At 35.5% G+C, this 27537-nt stretch overlaps 1 protein-coding gene across 9 annotated transcripts in view; it reads right to left on the bottom strand.

The window, feature by feature from the left end:
* ct (homeobox protein, cut) overlaps positions 1-27537 on the bottom strand; it is a 219367-nt gene that overhangs the window by 38671 nt on the left and 153159 nt on the right. For 8 of the 9 annotated variants that reach the window (XM_081768631.1, XM_081768635.1, XM_081768636.1 and 5 more), the window contains 3 exons: positions 26471-26652; positions 24892-25034; positions 20696-21679 (listed from right to left, as the gene is read on the bottom strand). In XM_081768631.1, the coding sequence (XP_081624757.1) occupies positions 20696-21679; positions 24892-25034; positions 26471-26652 (1309 nt within the window). The remainder of the gene's footprint in view (positions 1-20695; positions 21680-24891; positions 25035-26470; positions 26653-27537) is intronic. The other variant, XM_081768634.1, reaches the window with a different exon arrangement.

The raw sequence follows: 27537 nt of genomic DNA on the forward strand, positions 1-27537 counted from the left end.
CTAGCTGAGAAATGATGAGGTCAAAGTCACCGAAGTGTTCACCCCACGTCAATTTAGATTATATATGTATATATATATAGTGGCGGATCCAAGGGTGGGCTATAGGGGCTATAGCTCCCCCTTTACGCTTATTTAAACGCTGGATAAAACGGCAAAATATGGTTTAGCACCTCCCTTGATCATATCTTGGATCTACCCCTGTATATATATATATATATATATATATATATATATATATATATATATATATATATATATATATATATATATATATATATATATATATATATATGTGTGTGTGTGTGTGTGTGTGTGTGTGTGTGTTTCATTTTTACTTGTAGAATAATGCTCTGTGGTCCATGGGCGCCATTTTTAGAACATTTGATATATATAATAAATTACATGCTTAGCAAAACCGAAATGAAACCTTTGGTTTAACGTCTCACACATATTTATTGTACGTACAGGATACGAATGTTAAGTGATGGTTAAAGAAGAAAGCGAACAGAAAATCCCGAAAAAAGACTGTAGTTACGATTATGCCAACAGGAAACTCACATGATTTGGGAATCTGGGATCGAAGTTTTATATATCATCAATACCTGCATTCGTCAGGTTAGTGTTGATAAATTCAGAATCATGTAATGCAATATTCGAACAACAATTATTCTAAACTTTACCAGTTCATGTCCTAGAAGATCGCGTTTATGGCTACACGGAAAGATAACTGCACACAAAGAGCAGAACTGAAGGTGGCACCAAAATAGGTGAATCGACCAGAGGAAAAGATTCTTTGCTATTACACTGTAGAAAAGACTACGATTTTCTTTACTTTTGAAGTGACTTAGAAAATTTATAGATACGAGCAGGGGAAACAAGGAGATCGAATAGAAGCAGATGCGTGCGCAAGGGGAGTTGGGGTTTTAACCCTCCTTGAGCAAGATATTATGCAAAAATAAACGTTTATTACATTTACAAGATATGTATATAACACCTGAAATTATATGAAGTTAATTTAAACCTTCTTCCTCTTGACGAACTTCTGCGTGCGCTACTGAATACAGAACATATCAAAAAAGAAGAAGATTAGTACAAGATCCCATTTTTTTTTTTTTCAAAGCCGACTCTGACTGGGTTCTTGGTCTCCTTATCAGTAGAATAGTAACGAAATATTCTAGAAATAGTCGACTGGACAAAAAGAAGAAGAAAGCAGTTAACTCACGAAACAGCACTAAGAAGTGAATTTTGTTAGAATAGCTATTTCTATTTTTTTTTCTTTTACACCATTTTAATTAACATTGGCTGCGATGGAACTGTATTTTGAGGGACGTTCTAGAAGATATGTTGGCAGGAAGAAGAGGGAGGATATGAAAAAGGTTACAACTCATGGACGGAACTACAAGTAGAAAATTACCTACACGAAGACCAGCAGGTTAGCTGAAGGCTGTGGCATATAAAAACTTCTCAATTTGTGGAATGTGGCTTCCCAATGGCTATGGTGATGATAATACATGTATAATGGTAATTTTTATCTCCTAATACAGGTAAAATGTTACTGCTAAACAAAAAAAGGGGGGGGGGGGAAACTCGCTGTCAATGTGCGTTAGTTCCAGAATCTCTTTGTCTTCCAGCCAATGATATTTAATAAAAGGGCGTGTACGAAGAAGGGACACACCACTACATAAAATAAACTGGAAAAGTGTAGGACGACACGAGAGGCGATTGACATGCGCAGAAGTTCTGCTCCTGTGAGTATCAATTCGAGACTTGATGAATCTGTTTCTTGTCAAGGCTCCGTCAGTACAAAGTGGGCGTCAAGACAGTCATTTCCTGGTCAAAAGGATGAGGTTTCTTTCTCTGTTATAATCTGCCTGCATGCCACATGTCATCGTAAAATAACTAACTGCTCATCCTCGTTTCTTTTCTTGCTTTGCTCTTTATTGAATAGATTCTAAGCTATACAGACTTCTCATTTTCTTGTCTCCTTCTGATATACATCGTTTCCTTTTTAAGCAAGCGTAAGACCAAAAATTAAATATTATTATAAAGCTGTGTATGAAATAGTGTTATATGACTTATGCAGGGATATATTGCGTTACACCTTCAAACTTGCCTGAATTTACCTATATTTAAGTATAAACGCAATGGTGGGATATTTAGAAAGTGCAGTCAATAAATAAATAAATACAAATAAAATGTTTGCAACTAAAGTGGCCTTAGAAATTATGAAAAGTCAGTCCGGTAGACGGCTTCTTAAATGCGTAATTAATGTGTGATCAGCAAATGAGTTCCTCTGCAAGTTTGCGTTTTTTAAAACGAATTTCGCTTTCTTAAGTGCTGAACTAACTACTCCCGAATTACTTTTACTGTACCTACAGCGAAAGGAATGTGTGACCTCTTCGAGAATCGAACTTCACACAAGTAAATGTTGTAGGAAACTATAATTGCTAGATTTCCAAACTGTGCTACGCGTAAGTATCGGAAGTTTTGTAGAGCGGCTGTGTTCGTCCGTCTGTCTGTTTGTCAAGAGGCATCAGAGTAAAAAAAAAAAAAAAAAAAAAAAAAAAAAACGCTAAGAAATATCGAGAAGCAAATTGGTTCAAGGTCCCATCAATAGGTTCCATCTTCTTGTTGATCCTATAATCGAACCGGAAGCGGTTTACATTAACAAATTCCTGTTTCAATGTTCATCGCCATAGTTACAGACAAGAGTTCTTTTACAATCAATTAGCGTCTCAAAAGTACATATCGTCACTATACACGACAATCTACCTAAAACTGGAAGAGGTTGGGATTTACTACTACTTCTGGTTTCTATACTGATTTTCATAGAACAAAAACGGTAAAATACATCAAGAAGAACTTTTTCTTTTTTTAAATTTATTTGCAGCCCACTGAGTGTCCCAGGAATAAGTTCTATCTCCTCCGGTAACTCTTTATTCAAACCAGAAGTGGTACAAATAAATTATTTCTGGTTTCACGCTGATCCCCGTACGCCAAAAACGGAAAAAAAAATTGAGAAGCAGACTTTTTTCTACCCGATTCAGTGTCCCAGGAATAGGTTTCATCTCCTCCGTTATGCTATATTCAAACCGTAAATTGTAGAAATTATTTTCGATTTTAGCGTTAATCTCCATAGACAGAAGCGGTGATTGACAGACAAGCCACTTTTTAGTTATTATTATTATTATTATTATTATTATTATTATTATTATTATTATTATTATTATTATTATTATTATTATATAGGTAGCACTTCTCGTAACATCAGATCACGAAATGAAGCTTTCCCTTTGAAACTCAATCATTAAAAAAAAAAAAAAAAAGTTAAAATAGCAGAGAAAGAAAATGAGATATTTTTAATTTAAGAAACCCGAACTCCACTTGTACAGAACATTTCCATGGCAAAAGGGACTGGCACAATCCTCTTCTTCTTCCTAAGAATCAAGTCAAATGTACAGAGACAGCGAGAAAGAGAGAAGGCTATCCAACTGCCTCATTAGTTCAACCACGCAGGAGATGGTCGATTGGCTTATCTTTGTCCCTCAAAGACAGCTATCTTCCGCGAAAAGAACACGGTGATCACTCCTCTGTGGATAAGATCTCGAGAGTCGAAACGTTAGTACTCACACAGACTCATATATATATATACATGCACACACAGAGAGAATTTGTACCTGTACCTCTTCGGCTTAATCAGAGATGATCCTCTTCTTGCGTGGCTTCTTCCTTCCCCTTCACTGACCCCTTTTGACCCCCTCCCCTGCCTTGCTCCATCTTCTCCCTAACCTTCTAAGCCATCAGCTTTTGATTTTCGACGTTTCCTTATTCGCCTTCCTCTTCTCGAAAAATCTTTTTTTTTCTTCTTTTTTTCTAGTGTAAAAGCAATGAAATATTCGGTGGACTGCAGCCTGTCAAAGGGCCAACATCGAGAACTTTGAAATACAGATCTATTTGGCAATACTGATGCTTGAATTTTCACTTAACGTTAGTGAGTAAAGGACCAAGTTCCAGTGATAAGAAATAGTAGCTCCCTGTGACATTTTGCTTTCACAATTCCAGTTCTCTTACCAAAAGGAAGCTATTGCTTGAATGACGGTATAACTATGATCGGGAAAGCATGAACAAAACAGTGAAACATTTATGATCAATTAAGGAAACGTATAGGAATCTTCAGTTAAGTGAGTGCATTTCGCTGTTCAAGTAAAATGTGGCGTACAAAAATGCAACATGTGTCTACACAAACTGCAATACTCACTTAAAAAAAAAAAAAAAAAAAAAAAAAAAAAACCTTTAATACCGTATTACTAATTTACAAATATATATATAAAACAGATATTTCATGATTCTTACACAGTATGTAGTCATTGCATCAATTTTTCCTAATATTATCGAGTGCTGTCCCGACTCACCTGATTTTTGCAAGCTATTTATATTGAGAAGTGTCCTAATTACATACACTCTAACATAAAGGGGGGGGGGGCGTGCCTCAGTGACAGAGCACTTAGCGCGCTTACCTATGGTGCATGTGGTCCCTGGTTCGATCCCGGCGAAGTAAGTTTGCAGTGGACAGCATCGTGTTCGTGGGTTTTCTCGGGATACCCCCGTTTCCTCCAATTCTTTCATCGCCATTTATTTACTTTAATTACCTGTCTCCTTTGGCCTAACAGGCATAATTGTGGGACGTTAAACTGAAATTTTTAAATTCCATTTTCATTTACAATCTAACATGAAAAAGTTCATCGTGTATAATAGCCTTAAGGAAAATAAGCTATTTATTTATTTATTTATTCAAAATGTCAAATATAAAGTTGACTGTTAACTGTACCTAAAGCATAAAAAAAAAAAAAATTCCAAACACATTCTTTTTATGATTTATTTATTTTATATTAATTTGAATCCAAACACAGTAACGTCCCAATACCATAATTAAAACCTACTCAGCAAATCGTCAGGGATTTTTTTGAAAATACTTCTAAAATATCTAAAGCTCCAATATCAAGATAGAATTAAACGAAGAATAATAGAATTGTCTACAAGAAGAGATTTTTGTACAAAAAAAAAAAAAAAATGTGAAAGACATTAATTAGTAACTCTTAATGAAATAGCCAAGTCAATTTCGCGCTTTCAAATTTCGTCTCCAGAAACCGTTATTACTAGTGTCTAATAGCCTTGCCCACTGCTGTTCGTGGTAATTCGAAACTAGCTTCAACATTATCTTGCCCCATGTCTTTTACGATCTTACAGTTGAAGATTGTACCTAATTAAAGTTACTGTGTGTAGATCAAAACAAAAGATATACAAAACCCGTGTTTCTTTTGCCAGATTTCCTAATTTATATCATTAAGAATACTATTTTTGAACTCTACCTGCATGCTTGTTTTACGTTCTCAGATTCTATAGCAGTCTTAAGATTTCTATAAAAATTAATCGAATATTATTATTGCTTTTACGGAATCGATTCGAGTAAAGCAGTGACGATTCTGGTAGTTTCGATTCGTCACAACTTGGCAATGGATTAAAGACGAGCCTCTTCCAGTGCCATCTATACCGAACTACTTCGTCTGTTAAAATTAGTCATTTAGAATCTCTCTTCTCCTCTTTCCCCTCCTATTACCATTTATGTTGACTTTCCCTTCTCCCTCCTACTCGCTCGGCGCGTTTTCCACGAAAGTCTTTTTACCTCTCCTCCAAGACGATACACCTGCAATTATACGACTGCAAAGCACTTGTGAAGGGGCGCACACTATACGTTTGTTCAAGTATTCTCTTCGCTTGATGTTGTACGTAGTCGAAAGGACAAAGCGGTGACTCATCTGTTGGACTCTTATACAAGCATCGGCATCCCACTACGAATCTGAAGCATACTATTATACAGACACATTTAAAGTTTTTTTTTTTTTTTTCAATTACAATGCTTTGACTACTGAATCAAGCATGATTCAAGGTTCACATGTATTGTCCACCAGTTTCTTTTTTCTTCTTCTTCTTCTTTTCCCTTCTTGCGATCACCATCAAAGGAATCACAAATATTGTTCTTATAGTATCTAATCAAAGCAAGTGTTTGCTATATATCACCCACACCGTCTTGCGAAGTCTGTGAACCGAAACAAAACTTGTTTGTGAAAAACCAAATTCTTCGGGTGTCTTACATACCAACTAAATGTTCTGTCTTTTCTCTTCAAAGTGATCTTTGATTTTACCAGATGCGTAACGAAAAATGTCAACTCAGATCCAGGTCAGCGAAATATAAAGGATGATGTTTCCATACTCCGTATGTCATTTCTTTCAGTTACTAAGATCTGAGCGTTATTTCTTGTAGGCTGTGTGAATGAATCAAAATTACATTCTGGTCAATTTGAAGATTCGAACTAAATTTAAATTCAAGGGATTTTGGTGAATTCTAAAGTTTCTTTGAATGTCTCCCTATCCTCAAATAAGAGTTATTTACTGACGAAAGAAAACTGAAACCTCATTTATTAATCAGCTAAGAAAATATGAAGAAATGGTAGATGAGTTATTCCGAACATTATGCAGACACTGTACTTTGTTCTCAAGTTTAGCTGAACCCTAACATCCATCGCAGTTGAGTACCATGGGGAATCCTGAAAGTAAAATAAGGAAAGACCCACAAACTTCCTGTTTACGAAATAATATCCTTCTGATTAGTCAAATTATTCTGAACTTTAAAATGAAGCACCAATGGTACAAATTTCCAGTTTACGAACCAATACTTCATCCAAGATTTTAGAATATCCATATATTAGTGACACACAAGAAACAAAAAAAAAAAAAAAAAAAAAAAAAATTAAATGTTACGCTGAAGGTAAGAATTTACTTTGAGAATTTCACAACTTATTAACCATCTTTCAGAAACCACCAGAGTGTTGTGACCCATAGGCTAAGAATCGTTGCACTAATGGATATAGCTTATTACCCTTAACTAACGTATCAAAAAAAAAAAAAAAAAAAAAAGGGGGGGTAAAAGTGAAAGGAACGCGCGAGTACGCCGTTCCCCCACTTCCAAAAAATATTTACGGTGTTCTTCCACTTTCTAAAAATTACACTAGGCAAAAATAGGCACAGGCGTCATGGCGTCATCTGTCCCCCTATCTTTTCAGATCCACTTTTACCCTTGAAAACACCTACATTTTACTTTGCACATTCTTATCTTTTACATACACCTCATACCGGTGGAGAATCTTAACCCCCCCCTCCACCTTCCATGCAAAAACTGATGTTATAGCTATAATAAGATACTTCAATAAATACTTTCAATTTGCTTCTACCTCTTTTCTCGCCGATCTTTAGTTCGCGTGTAAAATCCACTAACTAAATTAAATTAAATAATCAGTTTGATGTCCCGCTAATTGTGCCCTTATGGACTAAAGAACAAAAATTTATAATGGTCGAGAATAATGATGAAAAATATGGATGTCAGATGAAATATAGAAAACTCTATAAAGAATTTTGAAAGATCGTGATTTTTGCACACCATAAGCTCTATTGTATAGCACTGAACCAATAAACTCTTCGCAACAAAAGTCAGCTGTCTCTATTAATGGGTTACCATATTTTCCAATTACTCACTAAAAGAAATTATCTTGCAATCGTAATATACATAAAGTAATATTAACATGAATTCCCATACTTCTTTCATATTAAAATAAATAGATATATATTTCATTACAGCGAATCTTTTCCGGGCGGAAGTGAAGAGAAAGATTAATCAAATACTTAAGGTGCGAGAATGAAAAAAAAAAAATGGAAGAAAAACAAAATAAATACAAACAATAACAACAAAACAAAAAAGAAGGATAAAACAAAATGGCACTCAAATATTATAGTTCCGTGAACCACCTGGCGGGAAAGAGCTGAATTATTATTGCCAGCGGCAATGCTATTAGGGGAATCGGTCGGTGCGTGTGGCTTGGAGCATATGGTGATATAAACTAAAATGCAATGAAGCAAAACCCAAGGAAAAACAGAGGAAATTTTTTAAAAATAATAATAAAAGTAATAAAAAACAGACTAATAATTTTCGACGGTTTTGGTTTTTACGAAGAGAATTCACAGTCACTATACAATAAGAACTTTTTTTGAATATACTTTAATTTTTATTTTTGATTGTCAAGTTTTGAGAATAATAAAAGAGAAATATTATGGTAATTCGAACCATTGAAATGGTAGTAATTTTCACCGTTAAAAAAAAAAAAAAAAAATACACAATTCAACTCATCCTCCGTTCGCCATTAAAGAAAGGGAAATGAAATGTACCTTTTATGGATTTTTTTTTAAAAATTTTAATCCGAAATGAAGACAAGACGAGCTAGCCTACCGCAATAATTAAAGGCTTTCAAACAAAATGAAACAAAAAAAGTTTGTTTTCCTTGTTTATATCCTATTGGCACACAGAAAGCGCTCGATATTTCTGTGCAGAAGTAACAGTATGGTTTCCAAATGTCTTTTATTTTATTTTATTTTTTACTGTTAGTTATTAAGAAACTTCACACCTTGGAAATAGCAGGAACCATTTTGTACTCTCGTCTCTCGGCTTGCTCTCCCATTATCCAATTTGGAAGGAGTTTTTTGTCCGGAAAACACTTTACTTACTTTTTTTTCTATTTGCGCTGCCATCTTCTTCTTCTTATATAAAAGCTTTGGGAGGCGCTGAGCTGAAGGAAACCCGTAAATCTTGTAGCAGTTCGAGAAGAAAAGCGTCTCTTTTTTTATAATTATTACTATTATAATAAAGAAACTTCTTGATAAGAAACAGCAAAAGGGGTTAGATCGCATCAGTGACACTGTGCATACCGCTATTTTACTGTGGTAATAGTTTTGTGTGAGTGAGCAGGAAGACACTACAGAAAAACAAACAAACAAAAAAAAAATGTCTTTTACGATTTCGAATAGGAAAATTAACCCATTCCGTTTCTCCTGCGCGAGCTGAACTGATTAAGACAAAGTACAAAATGAGGAGCTGCAGAAAGAAACAGCGTCTGTAGTTGATGTTCTGTGTGATCTGTTTCAGGAATGAAATGTTTTCTGCGCTTATTAAGTATTCTCTGGGTTGCTAATCGAAGTTGGCTAATGCGCGCGCCATGTTACTGTAGTTGCCCATCGCCTATTCATTGTTTTCCATCCAGAAACAAAAGCACACAAAAGAACAAAATAAATAGAAAAAAAAAAACATATACTTGGGAAGAAACTAATAGCAAATGACGGTAGAGCATTTGTAATTTAGTGCTGTCCAAGAAAATTTTCCTTTTTAATTGCTTACCAGAATTAATTATCTATAATGACAAAACTCTCCTTGTTGAGAAGGAAGAAAGAAAAAATTGTCGAGAGAGAATATAGCTGTTAAAAAAAGGTTTTAAAATTGTGATAACAACAATTAAAATGGAAATTAATCGAGGCTTATTATCGCTTGGCTTCTTTCGTTTTTTTCCTTTATAAAAAAAAGTTCCGGTAATTTGTGGCAGAAATTGTACTTCTTGTTGGCTAGTTAGTTACAGAAACGTTTAATACGCAATACTAACTTCTTCACTAGAAAACACAGTATATATATCACACGAAATTGGTAACTAATACTGTTTTCTAAAGCAGGCTTTCTCAACCTGGGGGTCCCGACCCCTAGGGGGTCGCGAGATGGTTTAATGGGTGGTCGCGAAGATAAGCGGAAGAGATAAATTTAATTAGAATCTAATATTGGAAAATACTTTTAAATATTATTTTGAATTTTGTTCTGATAGGCATATTTTTAGTTTTATTATACATACTGTTAAGACCAACAAAAAATATGTCTACTAAACATTTCCAACAGTTTCTTTTTATCATATGAACCAAAATTAAGGAAGTTATAAAGTTTTAAAATTTTCAAACGGTCTCTATTTTCAAACAGTATGATGGATCGGATTCGATATTTGTAATATGAATGAACTGACCAAATTTGGTTTTAATCCATTCGGTTTTAGGGAAGTTACTGTATCCACTATATACAAGAAATGGATTCTAATATTATAGAAATAGATGCATATTGTGAGATCTGCGCAATAGAAATATTAAAAATCCCACGCAAGCTTATTACAAACCAGAAATTACAAGAGGGGTCGCTGGCAAGAGGATGTGATAAAATGGGGATTGTACGTAATGCACACACAATAATTGATAGATAAATGATGAGAATTTATTATAAAGAATCGAAAACAACAAGAGAGATGTATACTAAAGTTGATTATAATAGAATATAATGTTTACTATTGGTTTTGGTAAGATTATTTGAATTTACACGAACACACACACCGTTACACCGATTAGAAAAGCCGCGCGCCACACACTCTAGTTGTGACCTACATTTTCAAAACAAAAACTATGAGGGCAACAACCTAAAGCGGGAAGACACCTCCCGTGCCATCTATTGAGGCAAATGACAATTAGTTGAATTGACAAAGTTTTTTTTTTTTTTTAAACCAAACATACCGCCCACCTTGAAATTCACTGAATTTCAACACATACAACAAATTTAAGTTATCAAAACAAACAAAATTACGACTGATTGAAAGGAAGTGGGCACAATTTCACAATTGGTCTTTTCATGAGTCCTTGTGTTGTTTTCACTGTTGCCACACGTACAAGATTGTCACTACCTGGATGAATGTCTACCACTCTTGCCAGCTTCCAGTGTAATGGCGATGTTTTGTCGTCCTTTAGAATTACCATATCACCAATCTTAACGTTCGTCTGAGTACACCACCACCTTGGCCGTTGTTGGAGCCGAGATAAATATTCACTGGACCACCTTCGCCAAAAATGCTGCACTAATTTTTGCACAAGTTGCCACTTAGCAAGTGGTGACAACTTAACGTTAGTTAAGTCAGGTTCAGGAAAGGCAACCAACGACTCGCCAATTAAGAAATGGCCAGGAGTCAATGCACACAGATCACTTGGATCACTGGATGCTGCTGTGAGAGGGCGGGAATTTAAACAGGCTTCAATTTGTGCTAAGATTGTGCAAAGTTCTTCAAAGTTGAGGATCACGTTACCCACAATACGACGTAAATGATGTTTCAGTGATCTGACCCCTGCTTCCCACAGACCTCCATGATGCGGCGCACTAGGGGGGTTGAAATGCCACGAGATGCCTTGCGAACTAAGAAAGTTAGAAACTTCATCTCGATGTTCACTACGATGCGCTATCTTTAACATGTTTTTGAGCTCTCGATTTGCGCCTACGAATGTAGTGCCACAATCACTATATATATGTGTAGGTTTACCTCTTCTCCCCATAAATCGCTTTAGAGCTGCTATGAAGGCACTTGTAGTTAAGTCACTTACTAGTTCTAAGTGTATCGCCTTCACAGAAAAGCACACAAATAATGCTATATATCCCTTGTACGTTTTTTGACCGCGTCCTTTCATGTTTTTCAATGTCACTGGACCAGCAAAGTCCACTCCACATATCTGAAAGGGCCGACCTGGGTTAACACGTGGAGAAGGCAAATTGCCCATAAGTTGATGAGCTGATTCTGCAGCTTGACGATGACAGGTGACGCACTGCTTGATTATATGTCGCACTAAATCTCTACCTCTAATAATCCAGAAACGCTGCTGTAGAACTGCCAGCAACAACTGAGGGCCAGCATGTAAATTATTGCGGTGTTCTTGTTCTACAATAAGTCTTGTAAGCACATGATTACGTGGAAGCAGGACTGGATGCTTTGCGTTGAAATTTAAATTTGCGTGTTGCAACCTGCCACCCACTCTGAGAATATTGTGGTCATCGAGGAAAGGGTTGAGGCACACAAGACGACTTTTCGTAGGCAAAGGTTTTCCTTCCTTCAAACACTTGATTTCTTGCTGAAATTCATCTTGTTGAGCAAGCCTTACCAAGTAATGAGTTGCTTGTCGCAGTTCAACTGTAGATAACACTCCATTTAGTTTACTATGGCTTCCTGACTTGCAATTGAAAATAAACCTTTTGCACCAGGCTACAACTCTCTGAGGCCTTATGAATGATGAGAATTTAGCAATAAAACTGATGTCACTTGTAGTATGCAACACAACAACACTACTTTTCTGCTCACTCTTCACCGCTTCAATGTCACATTCCTGATTCTCGCTGGTTGGCAACACTGTGTTGTATAGCCAACTTGGTCCTGACCACCACAATGGATGCGTGACGAGATCTGACGGGTTAATCCCTCTCGAAGCACAGTCAGCAGGATTTTCGCTTCCTAAAACGTGATGCCACTCAATATTTTCAGACTGCTGAATTTCTGCAATGCGATTACTCACAAATGTTTTCCATTTACTGGGTGGAGACGCAATCCATGCAAGCACAATAGTTGAATCCGAATATGCATGCATGCTATCAAAGTTCATACGTAACGAATTCACTACCATGTTCATTAAGCGTGTTAGGAGAACAGCTCCACAGAGCTCCAGTCTGGGAAGAGTTAATTTTTTTACAGGGGCCACTCTTGTTTTCGCACATACAAGTTTTACTGTAACACCTTGGTCGGCACACAAGCAACGCAAATACACAACGGATGAATAAGCAGCCTCAGATGCATCTGAAAATCCTATTAATTGCAGTTGCACAGCATTTCTTGGTACCATACACCTGTCTATCTTAATCCCTTGGAGTATGGGAAACTCTTCACAATATTTTCTCCATGCACTTGATATTTCACTGGGCAAAACTTCATCCCAATCAAGCTGCAATTTCCACAGTGTTTGTATCAACAACTTCCCTTTGATAGTTGTTGGGCTGAGCCATCCTAATGGATCATACAGTTTAGCAATTTCTGAAAGTAGTACTCTTTTCGTTAACACTGAGTAGTTTCGAGGAACCGTTACACAGAACGAGAACTGGTCAAGCGATGGACACCACTGAATTCCTAATGTCTTAATCACATCACTCTCACTGAAATGGAATGGCAAACTACTTTCACGAAGATGAGGTGGGATATGTTCTAGCACTTTTACATCGTTTGAAGCCCATTTTCGCAGCTCAAATCCACCCTTCGATAGAAGCTGTGTTAATTGAGTGTATAGTTCCAATGCTTCTTCGGTTGACTGTACACTTGTTACACAATCATCGACGAAAAAATCACTAAGCACAGTTTTTGCGGCGAGAGGAAATGCTTCCCCTTCGTCAGTAACCAACTGCTGTAAACACTTCACTGCAAGATATGGGGCACATGCTGTTCCGTAGGTCACGGTCACTAATCTGAAATCACGAATCGGTTCTTCGGAGCTTTCTCTCCACACGATACGTTGATAGTCAGTATGCTCTGTACACACCCTTACCTGTCGATACATTTTGGCAACATCACCACATAAAGCTACGGGATGCAATCTAAAACGAAGTACAATAGAAATCAGATCATCCTGTAATTTAGGTCCTATCATTAAGTTTTGATTTAATGAAAGACCGTTTGAAGTTTTAGCACTCCCGTCAAACACGACACGTAAACTAGTTGTTGTACTGTCTTTCAATACAAAATGATGTGGAAGGTAGTTGGGATCACATTGAGAATTCTGTGCTGTATCAGATGGCACTAATTCCATATGTCCGAGAGACCAATATTCATTCATGAAATCACAATATTGTTTTTGTAGTTCTGGTGACCGTGTTAACTTTCTTTCAATGCTGATTAGCCTTTTGATTGCAATTTCTCTGGAAGCACCTAGGTTAGGTTCGTTGTCACGAAACGGCAACTGAACGATGTACCTTCCATCACTGTCACGCTTGTGAGTTGCTGCAAAGTGATTTTCACACGCATTTTCTTCGGGGGACAAATGTTTTGCTGAAGGCAACTCTTCAATTTCCCAAAAGTTTCTCAAAACTGAATCTAATGTGCACGACACAAAGTGGGATGACACAGTTGATGGGCTAGGATTAGTTTTGATGGGGCCTGTTAGTACCCATCCAAGCACAGTTTCTATTGCTACTGGTGTGTCTCTAGAACCAACCCGCCTACCACTACTTAACAGATGACCGTACACGTCAGCTCCAAGAAGTAATTCAATTTTTCCCGGGATATGAAACATAGGGTCGGCTAGTTCCAGTCCCTTTATGTGTGACCACTGATCTACGTTTGTCACGACACTTTTCGGAATGTTAGATGTAACTACAGGCACGACGATGGCATTAGTTGCTAACTGAACATTCTTGTTGAACCTCCCTTGTAACTGAATATTTACCATAGCTTGTGACTTTCCTACGCTACTTGACGTGATTCCTGTGATGGTAATATTTACCTTCTGTTTTCGAAGGCCAAGTTTTTGAACACAGTTTTCTGTAATCATCGAAGTCTGGCTACCATTGTCAATCAAGCAACGGACAGGTTGGTAATTGTTATATTGATCACTCACATACACCACTGCTGTTGAAAGTAACACTTCAGACCCAGTTCCATTCGCCGACAAGAGAGAGGTAATGGGCTGGCTACCGTTTTGATTTGAATCGCCAACTTGCTTAGGTTCTTGAATGAAGTGCAAGAGGGTATGATGCCTTTTCTTGCATTTATGACAGCTTGTTGACTTGCACTGACTTATAGTACAACCATATTTTAAACAGTTAAAACACAAGGAATTTTGTTTCACAAAATCATGTCTGTCATTCACACACATGTCAATAAACTTTTTACATTGATGCAGAGGATGCTGCTGGTTGCATTTTACGCAATTTTGTGTACTTGCATGGTACGACTGCGTGACTTTATGTTTTGGGAGTCCACTGGTCTTATGAAAAACACCTGGGGGCTTGTTCTTGATGGTGAAAGGGGTTTTTTGGGATGTTGATGCACTTTGATCTGTATCTGCACTCGCTGCTGCAGCTAGCGCTTTGGCTCGCTGATTTAGAAAATCAGTTAATAACTGGAATGATGGTAATTCACCACTGGTAGGCGTACTTGTTAACGACAGTTCCCATTGACGCCTTGAGTCTGAGTCAAGTTTCTCACATGTCACATGCACAAGAATTACGTCCCAGTGTTCAACAGGCACATTTAGTGCCTTTAGCACACGCACAGATTCTGTTGTTATGTCCACAAGTTTTCTTAATGAAGATGCACACACTTCACTCACTTTCGGTATACCGAAAAGTCTCTTCAGAGTTTGATTCACTATTTCTCTTTTGTCTTCATATCGGTTTTTTAACAGAGTACACGCCACTTCGTAATTTTGACCGGTTACAGGAATCGAATGAATTAGGCTTGCTGCCTCACCCCGCACAGAAGCCCTTAAATACTGTAGCTTCTGAGCACCTGTCAATGTTTGATTATTATGTACTGATGCACTAAATAAGTCCCAGAATGACATCCATTCATGTATCTCACCACTGAAGTAAGGAAGTTCTAACTTCGGGAGCTTTACATCAGATTTAGCATCACTAGAGTTTGTACCATTGCTTGCTTCTTTTAAGTTCAATAATTTGCTTAACATTGATTCTAATTTATCCTGTATTTCACTAATTTCTTTGTCAAACGCTTCATAGTTCGATTCATCACAAACAGTTTCCAATTCATTCACCAGTTCACTACATTTTGTGTCCTGTTCTTTGCATTTTTCAATATAAAATGACACGTTGAAGTCTTCGTTATGAATTTGAGTCGCTACTTTCCCCTGAAGTCGGGTCACTTCTCTTTTTACAACTGCCTTTTTTCTACGAAATTGTTCCATTGTGAACACACGAAAAGACAACGGACACGACACGACGAACGGAACACGGGAAGAGAAAAGTTCGATTTACACCACTAGAAATCCGGAGGACCTTGGACTGTTTTCATTGCTAGTTCTTTATCCGGTCCGGCGTGGACCAAAAAATGTACGTAATGCACACACAATAATTGATAGATAAATGATGAGAATTTATTATAAAGAATCGAAAACAACAAGAGAGATGTATACTAAAGTTGATTATAATAGAATATAATGTTTACTATTGGTTTTGGTAAGATTATTTGAATTTACACGAACACACACACCGTTACACCGATTAGAAAAGCCGCGCGCCACACACTCTAGTTGTGACCTACATTTTCAAAACAAAAACTATGAGGGCAACAACCTAAAGCGGGAAGACACCTCCCGTGCCATCTATTGAGGCAAATGACAATTAGTTGAATTGACAAAGTTTTTTTTTTTTTTAAACCAAACAGGGATCGTCATAGAAATCAGGTTGAGACCCACTATTCTAGAGATACCTAGTTCGAATCTCTAGAACTGAGGTTATTCACTCAATTGTATTGGACAAATTTTGAAATATTAATCTCTAAACGCTCTTATTTTGGTATGGCATTTTCCCCAAACAAAATACTGTAAGCTTAGGTTTTTAAGAAAGTTAGCCACTGTTTGCATGACAGGAAATTTATATTCGTGTCAAGGTTAAACAAATAGACAAGTTAAAAACATGGTCAACACAGATTTCTATATAGCTCAAGAAGAAAAGGGTCTGACAATTTTCACATAACGTTATCTAGGCTCGAGCCAGTGGTGTGGTTCTGTAATCAAGCTCTTTCGGGAGGCGAGATACTTTAGTGGGGAACGACCTTAATACTACGAGGGTTGATCTCGTATGATGTTCTGTGCACCTGCCAACTGTACTAAATTCAAGCCCCGGTAGCAGCGACGCAACTACGCTAGTTGTCGCCCGGGGCAAGAACTCGCCTTAGCGCCCCCTCACCAACCAAACCAAACGGCTCCCCCCAACATACGCCCAATTTTGCGCCCTTCCAATCTGGCGCCAAGGGCACAAACCCTGTTGCTTCCCCTAGATACGTCACTGCCCGGTAGTGGTTCGGAGCCCTACTAACAGTAGACTCCCGTCTTCTCATAACCTCGGTGTTTGCATAAGAATGCAAAACAACAAAACCCAAACAATGTTCTCTGACTACATCATTTATACTAACCGAATGCCTAGATAATACATTAAAAAGGATCACAAATACTTTCATTTTTAATATAAAAGTTCATTCGTGATAAAGGTCCAAAAATTTTAAATATAACGGACACTAGTGAAAATGACTAGTTGTAACATCATAACAATTATTATTATTATTATTATTATTATTATTATTATTATTATTATTATTATTATTATTATTATTATTATTATTATTATTATTACAGTTCCTATATAAGAAACCTAGAAAAACTGCAATCTCTCTAATTATGACTAAATTACTATAATTAACTTAATAAAAACAAAATGAAGGTTTTAAGTAAAGTGAGAAATTTAATGTTGTAGTGTATATTACACGAGTTTTCATCCTGAATTATGTAACTCTTGAGGCAAAATTGCTATACTCGGACGTTGTAATCAAGGAACATGACATTGTATGATCGTTAATGAGTCAGTCGCTGTAACTTAGCGCAGAGAAAGTGTATATATGTTTGTGTGTATGTCCGTAGATGTGGTTCTTCCGTGACTGACACAGAAAGAAAGGGAAAATCTCAGTCGATTCTATCATAATTTGATTCATGCTTTGTTATTAAAACTCCATTACAAAATGCTACACTCACACTTTTTTTAAAAGTATTTTATGTTATACGTATTTAAAGGAAAGGCTTTACTTCCTGCTAAAAGTTGGAAATTTTATATGAGAAATTCGACACTAGAAATGGTATGATTATGCCAAGATTACTCACCTAAGCTGTTGAGTCGAGTTGATTTTGGGTTTAACGTCTCGTTCAGCAGCGAGGCTATATGAGACGTCGACCTACTTATTAACGTGGAATCCGAACCACATGAGTTCCCGCCGCGAACCGAACCCGGGTTTTCCACGCTAGAAGCGCGCACTCTAAGCGCTCTTTTTAGCGGCAGCGCTCTGAAAGAAGACTTTTTTGCGACAAGGTTTTGTCCTCTTCAGTGCACAGCCCTTTAAAATTTACATTGCTGGAGGAAATTTATCAGCATTACTTCAAAAAGCATATACATTATTTCTACATTTAATAAGATCGATCACTTTTTTTTTTTTTTTTTTTTTTTTTTAAATACCGGTGATGGCAGAGAACTTGTTGCTGAAACGTTTCTGTTCAAATTGTCATTTGAATGCTTGAGTGAGTACTCGATGTTTGTTATGATTGTTTTATATGCATCCTATTATTTTTTTAAGTTAATTTATGTTCTAATTAGCAAAAAGAAAATTTAAAAGATGCAGCATTGTGACTGAAACAAATATGTTAGTCCTATTTTAATTAAAACTGCACTGAGTTTGAGTCCTGCGCTAGTAACCAAGATTAAGGTAAGAAATAGTTTATGACAAAGAAAAAAAAGTACAATATTAACAGTAAATAAATAAAAAAAAATCTCAAAAATTGTACAAACATCCACAAACACCAAATCTGCGAACGGTTTCAAAGCACCTTCATCTCTTCCTCAGTGCATCTAAAGAGATCGAGTTGCTACGTAAAAGACATAATGTATGAAATTTTCTGCTTTTCCATCCTGTAGAGTAAAAAATGATGGGAAAATGTTTGTAGTGAGATAGTAAGATAAGTAGAAAATTTCAAATATCATGTCTTTTATGTAGTAACTCGTTTTCTTTAGATATGCTGAGGAAGGATTGAGGGTGCTCCGAAACCGTTAGTAGATTTGGTGCTTTTGGACTTATAAAGTGTGAGAATTTATATTTACGGTTTCGGTTAATAGATAAGCATCCAATTGCATCAATTAGAAATTACGGTACACTAATGAACCTAACTATAAACTCTAAATGTGTGTATTGACAACAAAGTTCATGTGCAAAACTAACTTTCCGGAATAACACAGAAAATTTCAAGACAACACTAACTGTATGGAAAATGAAGTCAGTTAATATTTCTTCTTTCCCTTCTCCACATAAAGTTGCTTAGTTACGATTAACATTATAATTTTCTTTAATTATCATTTGTTACTAATAATTTTATTTCAAGTCATTAATTGGTTAGGATAATGGTTCTCAACCTAATTTAAATACACGGCACACTTTCCTGAGCGCCTACGACAGAGTGATGCATTTGATTTTTATTATTATTATTATTTTTAACTTAATAACAACGCAAATTGTAATAGTATAAAGCTATAAGTTTCTGTGTAGTAGTAGTGACTGTAAGTTTTTATATAGAATTTAGCTTCTCTGTTGCCATTACAGATGTAACTAGTACAGCCTGTCTCAAAATTTATTTTATGGTAAAATGTAAGTCAAGTCCTATAGGCTTTCTGGATGGATTAAAATTTAGTAAAAAATAATAATAATAATAATAATAATAAAATTTCGCGCGATACATCAATTAGGAAAAGGTGTGTTAAGAAACTCATACACGAATCAGAATTAAGTATTTATATCTTATTGAGAGGAAACGAAAGTATTTTACTACTAAATCCTACAATCGAACACGGCCTGACAGGGTTTTGTTTTGGGGAAATGATGTGTGGGCAGCACATTGTCGTAATTTTTTATGACTTTTCAGCTTTCTTTTCATTCCATTCATAAAGTTTCTCGCAATCATATGTTTACATCCGAATGCCTAGTCTACACTTACGTCTCTTTTCTGCAAAAGATATCCAACCTGAGATCATATGCGAAAAAATTGAACATCTTAACTATTCAAGTACACGAACGTATTAATACTGAATGAAGAACTGATAAACGAAAATTTGAAGTTTATCCTTTGAAATATTTCATATAGTTTGACTATGACGAGTAAACAATTTCTACACTGCATTAGTACATCGCTAGTACTATTAGAATATACGTGAAGTAAAATAACATTTTTTTTTTTTAATCAAATTTTCCTAAAGTAACTGAAGTTACTTAAAGTATTGGCAAAAATTCATGGATCATTACTGCTCGAAATAAGCATTCATAACATATGTCGAAGTAGCTTTACAGCTTACAGAGTTTTAGTAGAGTTGACGACTTAAAAGAAAATAAAAATTATATATATATATATATATGGAACCATGTTATTTTGCAATATTTGGCAATTTTAAACTCCCCACTGTAAGTAAAGCAATGATCAAGAGACCATTTTCTTATTGTCTCTTTTGGCTGTCAACTACGTAGCACAGTTACATTTGATTTTCTATTACTTAGACATAAGTTTATTTTTATTTATTTATTTTATAAATTTAACCCCCCCCCCCCAAAAAAAAAAAAAAACATTGTAAACTTGACTGCAATTTCTTACAGTGATTTGCTGAATGTAATATTACCTAGGTAATCTTCTATTGGATACCGTACAACATGCAGTTATTATGTAGAGATGCCCACTTTCCCACGCGAATATCCATTATTATTTTCCATAAATTCTTGTGACATGTGTCCCCACGTCAACAATTTTTTTCATTATTATTAGTTTAAATTTCGTAAATTACTCTGATTCCCAACAGTTCCATTATATCATAATTCTTGATTAAAAATGTTCTTGTACACACCTTTTATACTTTTTTTTTTTTTTTAAATAGTTGCTAACTGACCTAAATGTATAATTTTTGCTCCTTAAACTTTCAATGAGGCCTGTATTGTAGCACTTTGTTTTGTGTACTTTTGTTTTAGTTAAATATGTATATAAAGCAAGTGTGCTAATACTTTTATGTTGTGATGCTGCTACTAGTGGATTGCCTTTGCAAAATCTCATGGTTCCCCATTTAATAAGTTAGTTATATACTAATCTAAGTAAATCGTAAGAAATAGACAATGCTCACCTTTTTTGGGAATGAGAGATTTGAGCAGTAAAACAGCATTCTCGTCACAGGCCCAGGCGTGCATCTTCCTGTAGCTGTCTCGACCCTTTTCAGTAAGTTTGTCCCATGGCTTTGGTTTGGATAAAAGTTCACTGACAGTTCCCTGGGACAGTCCTAAAACATATTTGGCGAAGAGTCGCTGGCCTATATTATGGATTGACAGAAGTTCACGCACACGACGAGCAATATGCAACGTGTCCAAGTTCTGATTCGCGTATTTGTCCATGTTATACCGAAGCATTTCTTGGAGTCGTGCCTCCATGGGGTCACCTTTAGGGATGAGAGACTCGCCCAATCGTTCATCGAAGCGAAACGGGCTTCGATCGTCGAACCGGAAGGGACTCTTGTCCTCGCGTAACGATACGCCACTGTTATTTGCGTTGTTGATCAGTGCTGGAGGAGGAGGGTTACTGTTCATATTATTATTACTAATATTGTTATTATTATTGTTGTTGTTGTTGTTGCACATAACACTAGCACTATTAACAACACTACCACCACTATTAGGTTCTTCTGGAGGGGTCTTTGGATTACCGTTCACCAAATGATGACTTGTAATACTAGCGACTGAGGTCGGTGTCGGAGTGGGAGTCGTTGTGCTGGTACACGTTGTCGCTGCTGTCGCCGATGACGATGACGATGAGGATGAGGATGAGGCTGCTGCAGACGTTGCGATGCTGCTCGTTGGTGGTGCTGACGTGGGAGTCGATGGAGGCCCAGCCATTTTATCACTTGGTGGGCTATCCTGTTGTTGTTGTTGTTGTGGCTGCTGCTGTTGATCTGTAGGTGAGTGAAGTGTTGCGTTTTGGCTAAGTATAGATCGCTCTAAAGAGCGTCTCCAGTTTGCCACAATCTCTTCACCAAGGAATGAACCAAAGGTCTCCACATTTTGGAGAGGGGGAGGAAAGAGGATCGGCTGGGTGCCCAGATGTGACGTAGTACTTCCTGGAAGAGTTAATTGCACAATAGTGGCGGATTTTCTTTTTAACAATATAACCCCCCTATTTTTTATTTCTCAAAAGAAAATGAAAGATATGAAAGCATCCAATCATCATTAAAACAGAAAAGTAGTGATTACAGCCAATGATGAACGTGCAAGAAAAAACAGATTTTTTTTAAAAGAAACAAAAGAGATGAGAGGGTATACATAGAAGTCACTAGAGAGAGAAATGATTGCAATATTGAAGGCAAAGCTATGCTACTGTAATCAAAAGTTTTTTACAACATTTTGATCAATATACTTTCACCTCATATTGATATTTTGTTTTATTTTTATTTAATTTTTTCTTCTCTCACCAAAGAAAGCTAATCATATATACTTTGCTTCAAGTAATATTGGTGACTGGTTACATTCATCTATATCATTAATAATAAGAATAATAATAAAACAGATTTTAATATTGACTTTTTGTCAATGCACAATTGCAAAACCGCAGATTATACATCGAAAGTTAGTGTAAAACATAATGGTTTAACTGAAGCCAGCATATACCAGTCGACATAACATTCAATTTTGTGTTTATGTCTGTTTGTCTGTCTGTTGGACAAGAACTTTCGTAATTTTTATCCCATTTTCAATAGATTTGGTGTATAATTTCTTCAAGATTTTCTGAAAAGGATTATTGTTTGTAGTTGAAGCTGTCTGAGAATAAGTTCATTTAAAAAATGGATATACAGTGGCGTACGCAATTTCATCAAAGAGAGGTTCAAACACTCAATCACATCATATTTGTAGCTTTATGGTAAATGTTTATACTTCCGTTTTATGTTACTGAAAGCGAGAAAAATGGTGTTAAAATCCGGAAATTCTTTCCTTAAACACACCACTAAGTTCATTCATTTTCAACATGAATATTCGTGCATATGTAATGTAATAAAAAAAATTGTTCACTGCAACTTTCGTTTAGAAAAAATGTATTTTGATTATATATGTCGTAATAAAAATTTACAACAAATAATGGGGCATAGGATTAAATTTGCACAGTGATTATTAACAATATAGGTTGGTTTCATTTATTCATAAGGGTTTGTTCTTGCTACTCTTTTGCACACAGTATTAATACCTTACATGTTATATAATATATGTTAATGTTTCTCAAGCTAGCTTTGGAATCTCACCTAAATGAAAACAAAATCTGACCACAGTAAACACTTATTATTAAATTTATGTTATGTTTTTGGCAATATATAATTGCCTTAATCAGAAGTATCACTATAAAAGTTATGGGTACGATGAAGACAATATTATCTTATCGAAACAGTAACAAATGAGTGAAAGATTATATATATATATATATATATATATATCTTCTGATTTCTTGTCTACTTTTTCGTTTTTTTTTTAATAGACAAACAAGAAGTAATAAATAATTTCAACATCAGTTGTGAGTGTTCAATTGATCGAGTATCGAAATTCTCGAGCTTCCTCACGGTCCCTAACGTTGACCAAGTTTTATCTCTGAACGACGTAACAAACTTTTATAAAGATTCACTTTGTTTTTTTAAAAAAAATAATAATAATCAGATAAAGAAAATTATTACGCGAGCAAAAACGAAGTATATAGGATGTTGCAAAAATGTGTCACAATATTTTGGGAACAGATTCCTCACATGAAAAAAAAAAAAAAAAAAAAAGTTCTTATGGACCTGTGCTCAAAAATGGATCTGAATTAAACTATCCACTTTTGTATACCTCCGAAACTATCCACGTTTGAGCACAGGTTCATATGGACTTTCTTTCTTATTTTTATGTGAGGAGTCTATTCCCAAAATATGATGTCACATTTTTTTAACACCCTGTATACCATTTACGAAAAATTACTTGAAGAGTAGACTTGAAATATTATCCTAATATATAGCCACGAAATATCAAGAAATACGTTTGAAAGAATTATACATTTATGGTTAATCTGTATAGTGTATAAAGACTATTCATTCAGATTTCTGGTGTCTTTCAAATTCTCTGGAATAAAAAGAAATTCGTGGCACAGTGCAAGGGATCAACCCTCTTAATCTATACTATATATTAAATAATGTTGTCTCCATTTGAAATATAATTTAAAATTAATTTCAGATCCATCTTATAACAGTATATGATCCAATCCAAGTAGCTCCGTTAATAGTTTTATTGAATGTGTCAATTTACGTAAACAGATATCAAATACTTTTTCCACTCTGATCAAACATTGTTAAGAAGCAACAATCAGAGCTATGCCTTCTACAATGCAATCATTTCATTATCTCTAATAAAAGAGTTATTTTTACTCTACTCATAAGCATACGATACAACATCTAAATAAATAAATAATTAAATAATAAAAGCTGCATTATCTTTGAGTATCTTCAAACAATATATTTTAATGTATCTAATAAATCTAAGAGTGCGCCGCGGGGGAAAAGAAACTTAAATACGATTATCTGCTTTATTTGGCCAGAATAAAGCAGTTTATCGTATTTTTCCAGTTTTTATTTTCAAGAGAAATACAAATAGTTTTTTTTCAGTTAGTTAATAATTACACGAAAACCCTTCCAAAAATTACCGTCACATCAGGTGCTGCTATGTAGGTTATTAGGTGTTTTATAGTGGCAAATAAATAAATAAATAAATCTTTAGAAGGTATTGGAAGATAGGAGGGATGAACTGCTATCGTGGCAAACAAAACAATTCATAAAAAAATGAACAAAATCTCAAGCATAACAAAGATAGGTAAAGTTATAAAAAGAAATACAGTATGCATATACAATGTATATATAAAATAATGTTAGTAGTAGTAATAATGGAGAAAAAATAAATGTTAACTTAAGAAATAAATCCTATAGAACAGGACAGCAAGCACCATGAAGTGCCAGTAGCTTTTTTTTAAAAAAAAAAAATCCTATTTAAGTATGAACAATGACTATTTAGAACACTTAAAATATATATATATATAACCAACACAAAAGCATTCCCACACCCCAAAAAAGAGACATACATATATTGGAACAAAGAGGAAAGATATGATGCAAGAAGAGCATTCCAGTGAGTAAACCAATGTAATAAGAAGTGCTAGTACGTAGATTAACTTAGCATATGAACAACAAGACATATTTTCCTTTTTTTTTTTTCATAGATACACGTATATTGGTGTTGGTTCCAATGTATCTCCAGAGCCACTTACCTTGAAGGTCTGCGTTCGAGACCTTAAGCGCCGTATTTTCTGATTGGAGAGCTTTCGTTCTCTCCAAAAGCAGCATTTCCAACGGTTTGCTGGAGCTTTCTCCAGTCCCAGGTAAAGAGGGAAACTCAATTGATCGCAATATACTGTAAAGATACAAAAATAAATAAATAAATAAAATGTTGTAAGTTTTAGTAATAAATATTTGAGATATTATGGAAATTTACAATAGAATTAAATCTGTTTTTAAGTTGGTCACCCGTGGTTAACATCTCTAACATATACAAGTGGTCCGTTTGTGGAGTACTAATATGTGGAGAAATCGTCTGCAAATCGAACCGGCTCCTTGTTCGTATAGTAAGTCAGAGTGCATTACATCAGAAGATAATTAATTGACGTGTGCAAGCGACTACCTATGCAATAAAATCATAATTACTCAGTTCTTACATACAAGGTATCCTTTACCTTAATTCTTAGCTACTTTCTCTACTTCAGCTCTTAATTGTCAGTTTGCCATATCCCTTTTGGTACCACAGGGAAAAGGAACTGGCAACCCTATCCTCGCTCTACTGGGATTAACTACGTTAAGGTAAATGGGCTAAAACATGTCTTCAAGCAGAATATTCACCAACAGATTGAAAGAAATGCGTAAATCATAGCTATTGTTTATGTATAATGATTTTACAGGTATGCTGCCTGATTTACAAGGCCATATAAGGGATTGTCAAACACGACATAATTTTACTGTATGGTATGGAATGCTGTACCAAATCAACTGTATGGTATTAATTAACCCATTCACAGATACATAATTAACGTTCTTGTCCTTTGGTACGAGTGACCTTCGCGTTCGAATCTCTCATGTAATTCAGGAAACACGTTGGCTGAGTGGTAGAGCGCTTGCTTACCTCTGGTACATGGGGTCCTTGGTTCGATTCCCGGCCAAATAAGTTTGTGGTGCACAACATCGTGTCCGTGAGTTTTCTCGGGGTACTCCCATTTTCTACCACATTCTCATTCCACCAATTCTTCTATCACCATTCACTTACCTTAATCATCCATCCGTCTCCCTTAGCCTAAAGGACATAATTGTGAGACGTAAAACTGAAAAAGAATTCATTTCATTTCTCACGTGATTCACACCTCATATTAAACTCCACCTTCATGATTTTATATAGCCTCTGTGTTGACAAGAAACACTCCCGTAAACATTCTTAAAAAAATAATAAAAGCTATTGGGAAAGTGATTGTTATATTGTTATATTTTCTTTACTTGTTATATTTTCTTTAATACAAATTAACTATTATAATAGTCCTAAAATAATGAACAGCGCTTTGTTTCTCTGGATTATGTCATACAAATGTTTCTAATCACAGTCTTCGTTTATTTTTTATTTTATTTTATTTTATTTTATCTTAATTTTAAGATAGAGGTATTGCCGTAATTCCACACTTTTGCATTTGCAAATGCAATAAACTTATCTCTCAACCATCAAAATTTGAATACAAAATTACATTATTTCTATTACAGTACATTTTTTAAAAAACATTTTACATTAATGTTCAATTCAAATTAACATACCTAAGCTCCCTCTTAACCTCTTCGTAATCCCTTTGGGATTCAAGGCGCGCCTCGAGCCTCGCGATGTGCTGTGATTTTTGGTCCAGTTGCTCCTCTAAGCGGGCGATCTGCGTAGCTGAGCTCTCCTGAAGTTTGCTTAGGCTGGACTGAAGCCTCTGTACATCCTCCACCAGCTGCGAAATCTGTAATGATACAAGAATAGAAAATGTGGTTAGATGCAATGTTACTTAAACGAATTACTGAAAACTTACAATAATACAGCATTACAATAATAATTCGTCTCAATAACTATACTATGGGCCATTGTTTAAGGCAAATGGACCATTCATACGATAGGCTATGGACTATGGTGTTGTTATATAGAGAAAGGTGGAATTAAGCAGACTAACATTGCTAGACAAAGCCTGCTTGCTACCTTGCTTACGATAGGTCTGTTCTCCATATATTAAATTCTTAAAATTTGCTGGTTATGAACTTTCTACATTGTGTGTATCTATTATGCGCATAAACATTTTCTCCCCTTGTTTTGCTGTGCCTATATATATATATAGACACATGCCGTAGTTATATTTTCCTTCCTGTATTCATCTGAATTTCATATATTCTAATTGTACATCTACATTATTCGATACTTGGGCTTATCTTTCATTTAATGTCAATTGAACATGACCTGCTTTATAGAAATTCTTTGATAAAGAAATTTCGATGTTTTCAGAACACTTATTGTATTTTGTTATATACGAAAACTTGGATACAGTAACTGAGAAAGTATCACCTTGACATGCCGTAAGAGAGCAGCACGATAGATCTGGACACTAGCGCTACCATGTGACGGGAATAAGAAGTAAGACATGATATTTACTAAAGTAAGGGAACAGTGCGACGAAATAATAATAATAAAAAAGTGAGACTACGAAGAGGGAAAAAAAGTCCGATCCAGAATGTTAAAAAAAAGAAGAAAAAATTAAAGCAAATAATAAAAAAGAAAAAGAAAGCATGGACATGAACACAGAAGGTACACAAAACACAGAAGAACTCACAACGTTTAATTCTACGGAAGTAAAGAT

Source organism: Thermobia domestica, chromosome 8, assembly GCF_964235325.1.
Source record: "Thermobia domestica chromosome 8, izTheDome1.hap1.1, whole genome shotgun sequence".
NCBI classification, from domain to species: Eukaryota; Metazoa; Arthropoda; class Insecta; order Zygentoma; family Lepismatidae; genus Thermobia; species Thermobia domestica.